The sequence below is a fragment of the Equus asinus genome, chromosome 3 (assembly GCF_041296235.1).
Source record: "Equus asinus isolate D_3611 breed Donkey chromosome 3, EquAss-T2T_v2, whole genome shotgun sequence".
Taxonomy (NCBI): domain Eukaryota; kingdom Metazoa; phylum Chordata; class Mammalia; order Perissodactyla; family Equidae; genus Equus; species Equus asinus.
In genome coordinates, this window is record NC_091792.1 from 12,554,859 (window position 1) to 12,569,450 (window position 14,592).

At 35.6% G+C, this 14,592-nt stretch overlaps 1 protein-coding gene across 1 annotated transcript in view; it reads left to right on the forward strand.

Moving 5' to 3' along the window:
* The window catches only part of MYOZ2 (myozenin 2), a 38,851-nt gene that overhangs the window by 13,509 nt on the left and 10,750 nt on the right, over positions 1-14,592 (forward strand). The window contains exons 3-5 of the mRNA XM_014857724.3: positions 3,166-3,335; positions 8,813-8,942; positions 13,803-13,986. Coding sequence (XP_014713210.1) covers positions 3,166-3,335; positions 8,813-8,942; positions 13,803-13,986 — 484 coding nt within the window. The remainder of the gene's footprint in view (positions 1-3,165; positions 3,336-8,812; positions 8,943-13,802; positions 13,987-14,592) is intronic.

Consider the following 14,592-nt stretch of genomic DNA (forward strand, 5'->3'; position numbering starts at 1 on the left):
AATGTTTATCTCCCCCCCAAATTCATATGCTGAAATCTTAATGACTCATGTGATGGTATTAGGATGTGGGGCCTTTGGGAGGTGATTAGGTGATAAGGGTGGGGCCCTCATGAATGAGATTAATGTCCTTATAAAAGAGAGCCTGGAGAGCTCCTTTGTCCCTTCTGCTAGGTGAAAATACAGCAAGAAGTCAGCAGTCTGCAACCCAGAAGAGGGCTTTCATCAGAACCCAACCATGCTGGCACCCGGATCTTAGACTTCTCTCCTCTAGAATTGTGAGAAATAAATTGCTGTTGTTTATAAACCACCGGTCTTTGGTATTTTGTTACAGCAGCCCAAACCATTCTTTGAGGCTGTCATCAGGTAAAAAATTCTCCTAGTTTTCCTTCATCTGAAGATGTCTCAATTTTCCCTTTATTCCTAAAGGATATTTTCACTGGGTATCAGCTTCTGGGTTGACAATTCTTTTCTTTCAGTACTTTTGTGTCACTTCCTTCTGGGCTTCATGGTTTCTGATGAGAATCCCACTGTCATTCTCATTTTTATTTTATCCCTATAGGAAGTTGTCATTTTTCTCTGGCTGTTTTCAAGATTTTTCCTTTAGCCTTCAGTTTTTAGAATTTTATAATATGTCTTGTGGTGCTCTATAGAATTATCTTGTATAGGATATTCTTAGCTTCTTGAATCTGTAGGTTTATGTCTCTTGCCAAATTTAGTAAGTTTTCAGCCATTGTTTCTTTGAGTAGTGTTCTAGCCCCACCCTCCTTCTCTCCTTCTGGGATTTCAATGACACAAATGCTATCTTTTGTTATAGTTCCACAAATCCCTAAGGCTCTGATCATTTTTCTTTTCAGTCTCTTTTTTTCTCTGTTGTTCTTATTGGGTAATTTCTGTTCTCTCAGTTCGCTGATTCTTTCCTTTGTCCCCTCCACTCTGCTGTTGAGTCTATCCACTGAACTTTCTATTTTGGTATTGTATTTTCAGTTCTAAAGTTTCTGTTTGGTTCCGTACATCTTTTACTTCTCTGCCACAACTTATTATTTCTTTGTAAAGCTTTCTAATTTTTTTTCATTTGTTTCTAGAAGCTTTATAATTGTTCTTTGAAGCATTTTTGTCATGGCTGCCTTAAAATCTTTGTTAGATAATTTTAATATCTCAATCATCTCAGTATTGGCATCTTTTTCCATTCAGTTTGAGATCGTCCTGGTTCTTGCTTGATTTTTTATGTGAGCTGAAAAATTTCATATTAGTTTCTGAGAGTTTTGCTCTTATTTAATCTTTTGTTTCATCTATATTGGTCTGACACTGCCTCAGCAGGGGGAGGAGAGAGCCACCTCGTCACTGGCAGGTGGAAGTAGAAGTCCAGGTTCCCCACTTGGCCCCCTTGAAACTTGAGGTGGGGGTGCCTCTTAGTTTCTGCTGGGAGGGGGTGGGAGTTTGGAATCCCTAGGTAGTCTCCACTAACACTGCAGGCAGGGAGGGTTGTTACTGGCCAACAAGGATGAAAGTTCCAGCTTCCTGGTTGGCTGCTCTGATACCACCCCAGTGGGAGTATTGGGGCACCTTGTTACAGCCTCACAAGGGTAGAATTCTGGGCTCCCCACAGGGATTTTGTTGACATGAGTGGGGCAAAAGTTTTTTCTGTGGCATTTGGCTAGAGTGGCTATTGTCTAAAAGCTTTCTGTCCTGCTAGATTGCTCCTTTCTTAGTCTTTTGGCTAGAGAGAACAGTGTTTTATTAGAGAATTTTTTGTCTGTACCTGTTGATGTTTCTGGGTTCCTAGCATTTTCAGCTCTAAGTGAGATAAAGGAGGCTAAAAGAAAAGGCAGAGAATTCACCACCATGTTGTTCCTGGAGTCCTGAGGTCCCTTGCATGTCTCCCTTCTTCTCTCCAACTTTCAGATTCTTCTTATGTTTATTTTATACATAACGTCCAGGATTTTTAGTTGTACTTAGTAGAAGTATGGGGAAAATATATCTACTCTATCTTCTTAGAAGCAGAAGTCTTGATATTATAATTTTTATAATTAGTGGAGCTCTTCTCCATGTAACATCAAAATATGTAAACAAATAGATTTTTTTCAAAGCAAAATAGGGATAAAATTTAATAAATAATTCTGTTGCTTTATCTCTAAATACCTTAAAAGCCTAATTATTATGGTTAATATGTCACATCATCAAAAAATGTTGTCCCCATCAATCAGAATAATCATTTATCTTAATGATGGTCCAATTTTTCTTCCTGTGCATTCAACAGCACTCCACACTGGCAAAAGAACTGTGTGGATTTCACAGAAATATATTTCTGATTAAAGGAGAAAGTGGAGAAGTTTCATCTCTTTTGCATTTTAAAAAAGTCCTTCAGTACTAGAAATAGAAAATAACTCTCATTTATTGAACATCTCCTATATTTAAGGCACGGGAGTCATAAAGACTAAAACATAAAAAAAAATGCAAACCCATAAAATAAGTAAAATGGAATCAAGTAATTGTAATTCAATTCTATGGGAATACAGAGAAGGCATGAATCATCATGAGTAGAGATTTTAGAAAAGGGAGTCACAGAAATGGCCATTGAGCTGAATTGAGGAGGATTTGTTCATTCAATACCTATCTGCTTGCTTTATGCTAGGCTCCTTCGTGCTGGATGAAGACTGAACAGTATTTTGACAGAGACAGAGAAGTAGGGTGATGTGGGTGGAAGGGCAGGCATTCTAATAATAGGGACAGCTCAAATTGATACATAAAAATGTGAGGCGCAAACAGAGCTTATTAAGATAACTCTAAAGCAGTGCTATTTGAAAACTCACCAAGTATATTAATAGTGTCATTAGCAAATCTTCAGTCACTCTATGTGCTAAGTACCATGCTAAGTGCCTTACATGAAGCATTTTATCTAATCCTCATATCAACCCATGTGGTAGGTATTATTACGATTAGCCCCACTTTAGAGATGAGGAAATTGAGGTTTAGAAAAAATAAGCAGCATATCTACGATCATGGAGTTAGAAAGGAGTGGAGCCAAGATTCAACCCAAGGCAGTGTGCGTAAAGAGCCCATCGCTTAGTCACACCAGCATATAGCAGGCAATAAATTATGGAATTTAGCAAAGGATTTAAAAATGCTTGCCTTGAGGTTTTCATGCACATGAATACTGTTTTACAGATGTAGATGGCATGGACCTGGGCAAAAAGGTCAGCATTCCCAAAGACATCATGTTGGAAGAACTATCCCATCTCAGTAACCGTGGTGCCAGACTATTTAAGATGCGACAAAGAAGATCTGACAAGTACACATTTGAAAATTTCCAGTATGAGTCGAGAGCACAAATAAATGTAGGTATAACTCGATCTTATGGTATCTAAATAAACGGGCAGCATTTCTAAATTTGTGTGTATCACTAAATTCCCAAACAGGTGTTCTACATATTTCCTTTCTGTTGATTCTGTTAGACTTCTTTTTTTCATGATAATGAATAGTTTAGGTGGGTAAACAAAAGTATTATGTATGGTATGAGTATCTTTTTAGTTCAATAGGGACATTGTAATCTCATAGATTTGGCATTGAAGAACTAGCCTGTTCTGCTAAGAGGAGAAGGAGTGGAGAGCAGGGCTACTAAAAGTTTCCATGGTCTTATCACCAGTAGTTAAATGTTTGGGATGGAAACACTTTCAAAGCACACAGCGCTCCACAAAGTAAGCATAAGCATTTTATTGGCTGAATACGTCCTGGCACTGAAACTTGCCTGGGAGCTACAGACACAGTCGATCTCCTCCCAAAGCATTTATTTCAGATTATGTGGGGAAGTCTGGTACTTATTAACAACAAAACCAATGTGGACAAAAGTCTTTAGACAAAATTATCCTCAAGTGAAAGTTAATAAACAAATGAACAAACAAATAAATTAGATTTCACCTATAACATTAATACTATATTCATTTAAACTGTCATTTAGAGAGATTGTAGAGGAAGAAGCTCATGGTAGGAAAACGATTAGCTTGGGAAAATAGCTTTAAAAATAAAATCTCAGGCATGGAGAATCAAAAAGGAATAGTGTATTGGTTCTAACTTTGAAGAACTGGTGAAGACTACAACAAATAGAAGTTTTATTCACTGGGATTTCTCCTTATAGCTATGGGAAGTCTGTAAGTTTACTTCTGAATATAAACCTGAAAACTTGCTAGCTGCTGTCACTAATAACTTGTTTTGAATGGACAGCTCACCTCTATACAGCAAACAGACTGGTTTCACTGAGATCTTTTACCATAATCACTAAAACACATTGTAGAACTAACATCCACACCCATAAACACTAAAATTTTACTCATTCCCCAAATTTCTATTTCCCTTGTTATGTTTCTGGTTAACAGTAAATGTTGAGAGGACATCTTAAATAGGGTAGTTTTTTTCACATTAGTGAGTATCCTTCAACATCCATGTTTGAATTTACTTATAATTATGAATTCTGTTAGATATCAAGTCTTACTCAACCACAGCATTTACATTTATGAGGGATGATTTTTCACTTGAAGTCATGGATAGATGTAAGGTTACGTTACGCTATAATTATGCCCAGTATCCTCTTATCAGAAAATGTCTGTGGCTAATACAGTATAAGCCACAAATAATCCTCATCCCAGTTGATGGAGTCTGATTACATAATCATATTCTTTCAATAACGACAACAGAGAAGCAGCTTTAAGGAGTAATATAAAATAAGGTGGCTTAAGGAGATTCTTTGAAAAGTCATCTGCAAGTCTAGACGTCTGAATAAATGAATAATGCCAGTTTTTATAACTTACATTTACTTCGCTAAGAGTAATGCTTTAACTACATTTCTGGAGGAAGGTACATTAGATTAAAAATATCCTTATGAACACGACACATTCTCTCATCACTAATATTTCAAGTTATTGACAATGATCTTATACATCGGTTGTCAAACGTTCTCTTTATACGTGAAACGTATAAGAATATGTCTTGATAAATTTTCAGTATTCCTAGAAGATTGAGCACTAAATAAATATAAAGCTGGCATAATGAAATAAACAGTTAGATGCTGATAAATAACTCAGAGCAATAAATAGCAATAACATATGCAGTGTCATTAGTTATATAATATACTCTGAAGTCTGATGAAATTTACCGTCTCTTCTTTAGAAATGAGGGAAGTAGTATTCAAGGAAGTATATTGACTGACTTTACACCATAATAAAGAAGACTGAAACGCAACTCTCAGAACTCCAGAGTTCTTGGCATGGATACTTATCATGGTGTCACTAAAGGAAACTGGCCTGGGAACTAGGAGAACAGGGTTTGGTCCTGGCTCTGAGTCGTGTGATTTGGAGTTAATTTAAAATTTTCTCTGCCTTTCTGGACCTGTGTTTTTATTTACAAAATAGAGGAATGGACTCAAATGTTCTGTAAGGTGCCTTCTGGCTTTAATGGTCTGTGGTCTCGGATCTTAATTCTAAAAATGATGTGTACGATAAATCATTGAGGAAGATAGTGAGCCATGTTCTATCATGATACATTTGCTTTATCCAGGTAGTGGATTGCAACTTGGAGCAAGCAATGTTAATACGACAAGAATTAAAAAAATGATATGAGGTTCAGGTCTATTTCCATTCACTTATTTGTGCTTTTGGCAAACATTTAGTGAATGCTTACTGTGTTCTAGATGCTAGGCTGGAAGCTCAAAGGTAAGTAAACAAAACCTTTGTTTATCGATGGAAAGATAAAATAACATAGAAAGATGGAGAAAAACTATTTACTTATCATCTACTTCTTGAATCACCTTTATATGACATATCACATTAGCCTGATTTATTGACTACATTTTTTTTTATTAAAGATTTTATTTTTTCCTTTTTCTCCCCAAAGCCCCCCAGTACATAGTTGTATATTTCTTGTTGTGAGTTCCTCTAGTTGTGGTATGTGGGACGCTGCCTCAGCGTGGTTTGATGAGCAGTGCCATGTCCACGCCCAGGATTCGAACCAACGAAACACTGGGCCGCCTGCAGCGGAGCGCGCGAACTTAACCACTCGGCCACGGGGCCAGCCCCATTGACTACATTTTTTTAAATGATCTTTCCTTTTACTGCTTCCCTTGAGCTATAGACATTGTCAAAATAATTATTTAACTTGTATTTATATATTTCTTATTTTATTATAATGTTTAGGACATCATTAGATGAAAATATAAACCAACTCCCCAGTATTAATGCCATAGAAAAAAGAAAAAATAAGTGTAGCTTTGGGCTTACTCTACTGCTGAGAAACTGGCAAATTGAAGCCACACAAACCTCAAATGACACCAACTATAACAACAGGAAATGTGTGTTTTTAAAAAGAAAGGAAGATATGTTGCTTACTGCACAAGCCAATTTTGAAGCCATGGTTCGTGAACTGCTGAACTTCTTACACAAAAAGGCAAAAATGGAAATAGATGAGGAAAATAAGCATTGAGGAAAAATAAAATAGAAGAATGATTCATAATTAAAATTCTCTTCTTTAAATTACTACAAAAGGATAGTAAGCAAACAATCCACATTTTACGGTTAAGACTACGTATGTATTTAATAACTATGAATTCTTTGAAATCCCTATAAATCTTTAAATACTGGGAAGACGGAAGTCTACTATAAAGAGTAATTCTGAAATAAGACCAAACTAAACATACTGGGATTCTGAATATATATTTATTTTGTTCAAAAAATAACTTCTACTATGTATTTGGCACAAATTATAGGACAGATTTTTTTAAACCCTTTTATTTCTATTGATATTTCAACAGAAATCACGTAGTATACACTATACATATGTTTTTAACTTATATGTTTAATACCTGTAAGATACTGCTCTGGTCTTATTTTGTTTAGGCTCAACTTAACTGAAATAAAATGAAACACATTTTTATTTGTCTTTTCAACTTTGCCTGAAGGGAATCACACACAATAGAACTCTATAATTTAAGGCTCATGTTTAACTAAAATAAGTCACTGCCCAACTTGTATAAGGCTTTGTGTGTATACTTAACGATGACAATAGAGGAACTGGGTGTCTCCTGATAATTAATGACTAGCCAGAAAGAGCTGATTTTCCTGCTCATTATTAATGCCAGGAAAACGTCTACACAGAAGGTCAGTATTACAAGTCTTAAATTAAAGTGGGTAGACTGATGTGTAAGTTCAGGTAAAATTCATTTCATGGACACATTTCAGGAACTTAGAAAAAGTAATTCTTTATGAATGATACATTTAAACTTCCTATATTTATTTCAATTGGCTTTCTATTTATAATTAATGTTAGCAAGAACTTTCCTCTTTTCTAAGAGGTGGTGTAGGTTCAGAAGGGAAAAAAGGTACTAATCCAGTCAATTAAGTTGAACACTCAAGATAACAGCTAAATTCAAAATAGTGAAGACTAATGTACCTGAGCACAGCATTACTCCTCTTTAGAAATTGTTTCTTATTGCCTCTTGCATAAAATACAGACTCTTATGCCCAGGAATCCAAATCTTGTACTCACCTAATTAGCCTGACCTTTCATGCCTTCTTGCGTCTTTCCACAAGTCAGCTCGCTGTTGCTAACATGCCCCACTCAGCTGCACAGCCACTTTCCCCAGGATGCTGCAGAGAACAAAGCGAATGTAAGAGGCACCTGGAGAGTGGCTGGAGGGGGTGAAGCCTGAAAACAGGATAAACGTTATTTCTTTCCTAATTTTATCAGGTGAGGCCCTTAATTTATGGCCTTTAATTATGGTAAGTATTTGGATTTTAGGGCGAAATAGTCTTTTATCCTCACATTTCTATAAAGTTAAATAAGTATTAAATGTAAAATGGTACTTCACCATATCATCTTATGAATATAGAAATGAAAAACCATTAAAAAATATTTTCCACTTGTGTCACATAGAAAAAGGTTAGAATTGGTCTTTGTTTGCTGTGCTCTTCACTAAATTTTTCTTTCTAAACTTAAAAGATATTTGACTTTATGTACTTCTTAAACAGACTGACTTCTTTTTAAAATACACATATTTCCCATATGTAATTAAAACAATGCTTTATTATAGAGACAAGTCATAGCTGTCTTCTGAGGACATAACCTATTACAATGTCTATTTTTCTCTGTTAAAATGTAAATCGACAATTTTTAAAGTGCTATGCTATTGCCATAGACTACACCCTAAATTATAACAGTGAAAGAAATTCACCTAAAACTTAAAAGACAAACATCTCTTTTAAGCATTTTATTTTCTAGAAATCCCAAATTCTTCCTTCTACGAGTCCTTGCAACTTAAAGTACAAGTTCTTTTTTTGTTATACACCATGGCTGTTGACATTTCAGATTAAATTTTAAAACAAGACATATTAAAGAATCTAATCAAATCCCAACTATAAAGAAAATAGCAATGTAACAATGACTAAGCCAAATGTTTGTCCAGTATGCTCTATTATTAGGTTAGTAAAGACTTAAAAATTAAATAGATTCACCTTATAGGGATGTTGTGAAAGGGAATTAAATAATTGATACAAAGTCCTAGCTACAGTGCCTGGACCACAGTAAGGCTCAATTAATTATTATTAAGTGAATTGTCATCATAAAACAGATCTTAGATTGATATCAGTAAAATTTCTCATTCAATAGCTCAACCAATTACCATGTAGATTATTGAGGCCCCAGGAAACAATGAAGTTGCATTGTATTTTAACTCTAAATATGCAAGTGGAGTCTTGCACCTATGATATCTCCTATTGGTGTATCTAACACTTTTGAGTTTTCAGCAGAGTTTACTTTTGATCAAATACAGTACAATATTGCCATGCAAAATGAGAAACTGGATGGAAGCAACTTGGAAGGTGGTTCTCAGCCAGCCCCGTTTACTCCTCCCAACACTCCGGACCCACGAAGTCCCCCCAATCCAGAAAACATTGCACCAGGTAACTCATCTCCTGACAATATGACAATAATACTGCTGTGCACTTAAATAGATGACTCAAGTCATTGTAATCCTTTAGTAAATGATATCTAAATAATATAACGTTTCTCCTTATATATCTATTTTGTAAGTTCAAGATAAATGGAAAGATTTAGACCTGAAGGAGTCATGTAAAACATTTTCAGTAGTCTTATTTCTTTCAGATGGTCCATTATATTTGTTGGCAATCATCTGCTATATCAAAAATTAAGTCATTTGTAATTATACTGAAATTCTATTTGTATTGGACTGTATAATTTCTGAAGTGCCAGGATATATATTGTCTGCTTTAATTTCACAATAACTCTCTACGACATGTTCATTATAATCCTCATTTTAGAAATTAAGAAACTGAGGTTCTGAATGGCTGTAAGCTCATATTGCCTGATAAAGAATTAAATGCAGGTCTGGTACCAAATTTCCAGACACCCAATGTGAAGTGACCTTGTGGAGATTGTTTTCATTATCCTCTGCTCCCTTAGAGGACTTTGAATGCAATCCCTTAAGACTATATACTTGTTTATTATCTTAAAAGAGAAGCAAATCCTTATCCAAGTCAGTATATGTTACTTAGAAATATTGCTAGATTTTGAAATATCAAATCTTTCACTGATCTATTTAGACAATACCTTTTCAAAATAACTTACAGCGAGTATCCTTAAGTATTTCCTCAAGAGTAGTGTATAAAGTAGACTTTTTATATTTCAAATACTTTTATCTTGAAATTAGCAATACCTATGTCATACTTTTATAAAATAAACAATAAATTTAGCAAAGTACTTCTACAATTCTTCTCAAATAGCAAGAGCATTTTTGAAAATATGTAAGTGAAGCAACTGTATAGTATTAAATCTTATTTAAAAGTAAGTTGAATGTCAGTCATTGATGAGCTCAGATTTATTAGGACATTCTTCTGAACACAATGAGAAAAAAATATTGATAGATGTAATAAAACAGCATTGAAGGAAACTAAGTAGACAATTAGAATGCACAGAATTCAGAAGTGAAGCTCTGTAATAAAGTTCTCAAGCAGCTTTTTCTCGCGGCAGGAAAACAGGTAACAGATTCTACGTATACAACATTAAACACATGGGGGAAAGTAAGCCTTAGAATCAGGAAGATCTGGGTTCAAACTTCTGGCTCCCTCCACCCCTGCCCATTTTACTACTGCGCTGGGAAAGAAAATACGTCTCTTTGAGCCTGTTTTCTCAATCTGAGAAATAAGGAAACCAAATCTCACTGCACAGGGCCGTGTGAGAATCCAGGGTGTTAATATGAGTACAGTTCCTAACATCTAATAAATTGCTCAGAGCTAACCCTTTCCCAGTCCACTTTTGCTCTCCTTCATACATAAGAGAATACATGTATATTCTTTTAACTCCACCTCCCGTACTGCAATCTCTTACTTTCTAATGTTTGGAGAATTTGGACTTTTTTAATAGGAAAGAGAAGACACAGAAAAGCTTATTTTGGATCAATCTTGCACTTTCATCACTAAGTCAGAACTTTTATTATATGATCATCATTATAAACTATGAAATTGCAAAAAGAATAGAAAAATTAATCTCTACTCTCAAGGAATTCATACATAGGGAGACAGGACAAAAGTCCACATTATACGTGTAGTCTCACCTTCTGCATACATAATTTAATATCACATGTGCATTTTATCTACTGCCGGGAACATATATACACATGTGTGTTTGTGTGTGTGTATATGTGCATGTGTTTATGTGTGTATATACATACATGTACAAATATGTATTTACGTGTATAAAGAGCTATTTTAAAAGTATAAACTCATACACCTATGTAAAGCTAAATATCCAATTATTGAATATTAGGAAATGTCTGTGTAATGTAGACTAAGAAAGGGGAAACTTTAGAGGTTGTCAGGTAGTTTGCCATGAAGCAAGAGTAATGGATCTTTCCTTGGCTGATAAATTGAAAAGTACAACAAATTCAGGAAGCAAACTATAGCTTATTCTGATTTAGCCAAAATTTTTATTGATTAACCTGCTATATATCCAAAAGCCAACTTTTCTCAAACATGAATCAACAAGAGTATTATGGTGCCATAACACTGTAGGAATGAAGTTCCTTTGAATTTGTCAGTTGTATTAAAATATATATTTAAAAATCAAATAAGAAATATTGACATGTAGCATTATTGAATTGCAATATTTCTGAGAGGTTAAACATATGCACATTCTTTCCTTAATAGTTTAGCATATAAAAAAAGTTAAATTTTATCTGTAAAAAGAAATGGAAAAAACTGGATATTCAAAAATGCAAAAAGATTAGACAAATTATGTTCCCTCAGTTCAATAGATTATCATGACACCTTTGAAATGAGTATGAACATAATAGAGAAACATTCAAAATTATTTCAAACAAAGTTAGTTAGAAATAAAATACAAAATTACATGTACACTCGAATTATAGTTATGTGATAATATGTTACAGGTGAAGGAAAACTGGGAAAAATATACAAAAGTAAAATAATTATATTAGGGTAGTGGGATTTCAAGGAATTTTTAAAAATATAAAAATTTTAAATTTCCAGTTTCTATATGGCTGACACCTGATCAACTTTAGGGAAGGAATAGGAAATAAAATGTGGTAGTTATTTATGATAATGTACTTATGTATACTATACAAATGGAACACATGAAAAAAGTGACTGCTTTCCTGGGGAAGATAGGAATGGCTACATAGAAGAGGTAACCTTAAGCTAAGGCTTAAAATAGGGATGTGCAGGTGACAAGAATTAGGGAGAGCATTCCAGGCACAGGGAAGAAATGGAACAAATAGGGAGGCATAAGAGACACAACAAGCTTCAAGTAGATCCAAGTTCTGGAGTGTAAAATGTGAGAGGAGAATGGCAGGAAATGAGGCTGGACAGGTGGGTAGGGCCACATGTGTTTGCTGAGCAATTGAGATTGTTGTCACAGGGAACCATTACAGCGCCCTGAGAAAGGCAAGTGAGAAGCATGATCAAGCTTTCCAGTCAGAAAGGCCACTCAGATGGCAGTATAGAGGATGCCTGGGAGAGGGGTTGAGAGCTAAATTGTTAGTATGGAGGCCATTTTGAAAGCCCAGGCAAGAGATGGGTAAGACCTGAACCAGGGCAGTAGTAATGGAAATGAAGAGAAAAGGGAATTTTCTAGAAAAACGTTTCCCAATGCTCCATTTGCAAATCACTTGCATAAGACTTGCAAGCCATACCTGAGACTTACTGAAGCCAAATCTCTGGAGGGAAGAACCCATTATCAACATTTTAAATAGGTGTACAAGGTGATTCAGAAACATAAAATTTTAGAGCCACTATTTCAGAAATCCTTAAGAAGTATAGCTGGTAATACTTAGTAATTTGCTGTGGGAATGAGAGGGAGTTCAGGATAATGCTTCTGTCTTGGGCATCTGAAGGAAGAGTGATAACATTCACTCTGATGACCAATGTCGAAAAGAAGCAGGATGTATTAGAAAATGGCTGCATATGGGTCTAGACAGTTTACAAACGGTGCTGGGGGAATGTTCATTTGGACAAATATAGTAGGTGGTTGAATAGAAGGGCCTGGAGATCAAAAAACAAAACTTGGAATCATCAATATGTAGGGCACAGCTAAAGCCATGAATATAAATGGAATTTTCTGGGCAGAATGTATAGTCTAAGAAAAGAGCTTTGAGTAACACCAGGATTTACGTGGCAAGCAGAGAAGAGAAGCCTATCAAAAGAGACAAGCAGTAGATACTGGAGGCAACCAGAAGAAGTCAATGACCGCAAACCAGAACAAAGTGCCTAGATGTGGAATTATCAACAAGAATTGTTGGAGGAGATAAACTCTTTAGTGCAAAGAAAGGATAGGCGTGATTTGACCGAAGAAAATAGAAAACATTTTAGAGAAGAGAAAGAGCATCAGGGAAACCTAAAAGTAAGGGTAATCAGATGATCAGTAAAGGGTTTTGACATGGTGGAAGAGAGAATTACCCGAAGGCTGAATGAGGTAGTACTGTAGTGTAGATGAGAGTAGAGAGAGTAGAGAGAGAGAGAGAGGACTTAGAGTGTCATCTGATGCATCTGAAAACGGTTTATAGTTTACACCAGGAATTTGTGTGATTTTCAAATGGCACTTACAGAAAATTTCTAGATCTTGTGAGAAGAGTAAGTTGAGGAGATGAGACCAGAAGTGGAAAAGTTAAGTAAGGAATCTTCAGGAACGAAGTAGTCGTGGGATGGACACATCAGAGAACAGGAAGATCAGGGTCTGACTCCGGCAATGGAAACAAATTTCTTCACCATTTTGAAGCTTAAACAGTTTACAGACCACTCAGCAATTTAAGATAGACAAGACCTGGACATCACCTCTGACGAATGAGCTCCAAAGAGGGAGATTTTTATCTTCAGTGCTGTTTCCCCAGAGCCCAGACCACAGTGCACACTGACATATATTTTTCAGTCACTTCATTAATTGTGATATCTAAGGCCTAGTATAAATTAATGGAAGGGGCATAATTTTTAAAAATTAAATGAATAGTTTCGCTGAATAGATATATATTAAGATAGTCAAGGAAGAAATACCTATATGACTTGGTGAAATTAAACATTAAGAAAAGTGGTTTCTTTTGAACATTCCATAAGTTTAATGGGGTTTAAAAATGTCTAACACTTTCAGACTACTGTTTTCTGAGAGATCATAAAAAGGATGCCTTCTTCGTACATTCACCCTTGCGTGAAAAATCAAACATGGTAAAATGTTAGGTGGAGTTTAGTAAGTCTTGGGCACTCTGTGTTTACTTGTTCTTGCTATATTTTCCCAAGGATATTCTGGACCACTGAAGGAAATTCCTCCTGAAAAATTCAACACCACAGCTGTCCCTAAGTACTATCAGTCACCCTGGGAACAGGCCATCAGCAGTGATCCGGAGCTTTTAGAGGCTTTATATCCTAAATTTTTCAAGCCTGAAGGAAAGGTGGAACTGCCTGATTACAGGAGCTTTAACAGGTAATTCAATTATCCTGGGGGACACTGTTGGTGTGTATTACCAGGGTTTTTATATCATGGTACAGAAAATGGAATGCTCTGGTAGAAAAACACTTTTTTCTTTTAAGAATAGACTCAAGGGGCTGATCTGGTGGCGTATGGTTAAGAACATGTGCTCTACTTTGGCGGCCCAGGGTTCATGGGTTCTAATCCTGGGCATGGACCTATATGCTGCTCATCAAGCCATGCTGTGGTGGCATCCCACATACAAAAATAGAGGAAGACTGGTACAAATGTTAGCTCAGGGACAATCTTCCTCAAGCAAAAGGAGGAAGATTAGCAACAGATGTTAGCTCAGGGCCAATCTTCCTCACCAAAAAAAAAAAAGGAATAGACTCAAAATAGCAATATAGGATAACTCCTGAACCTAGTCAAAGACTCATTTTTGCATTACTAAGGCCAAACCTCGGTCTTTTTTAATATAAAAATGAAGGAAATGATTCAGAAACTGTCACTGTTATGAAATCAAGATTCTCTTCCACATTTAAAAATGTCATTTTAATAATAATGTCTAATTCAAAGGTTGATAGTAGTTTATGTGTTGCTTCAAATGGCAACACTGTTCAA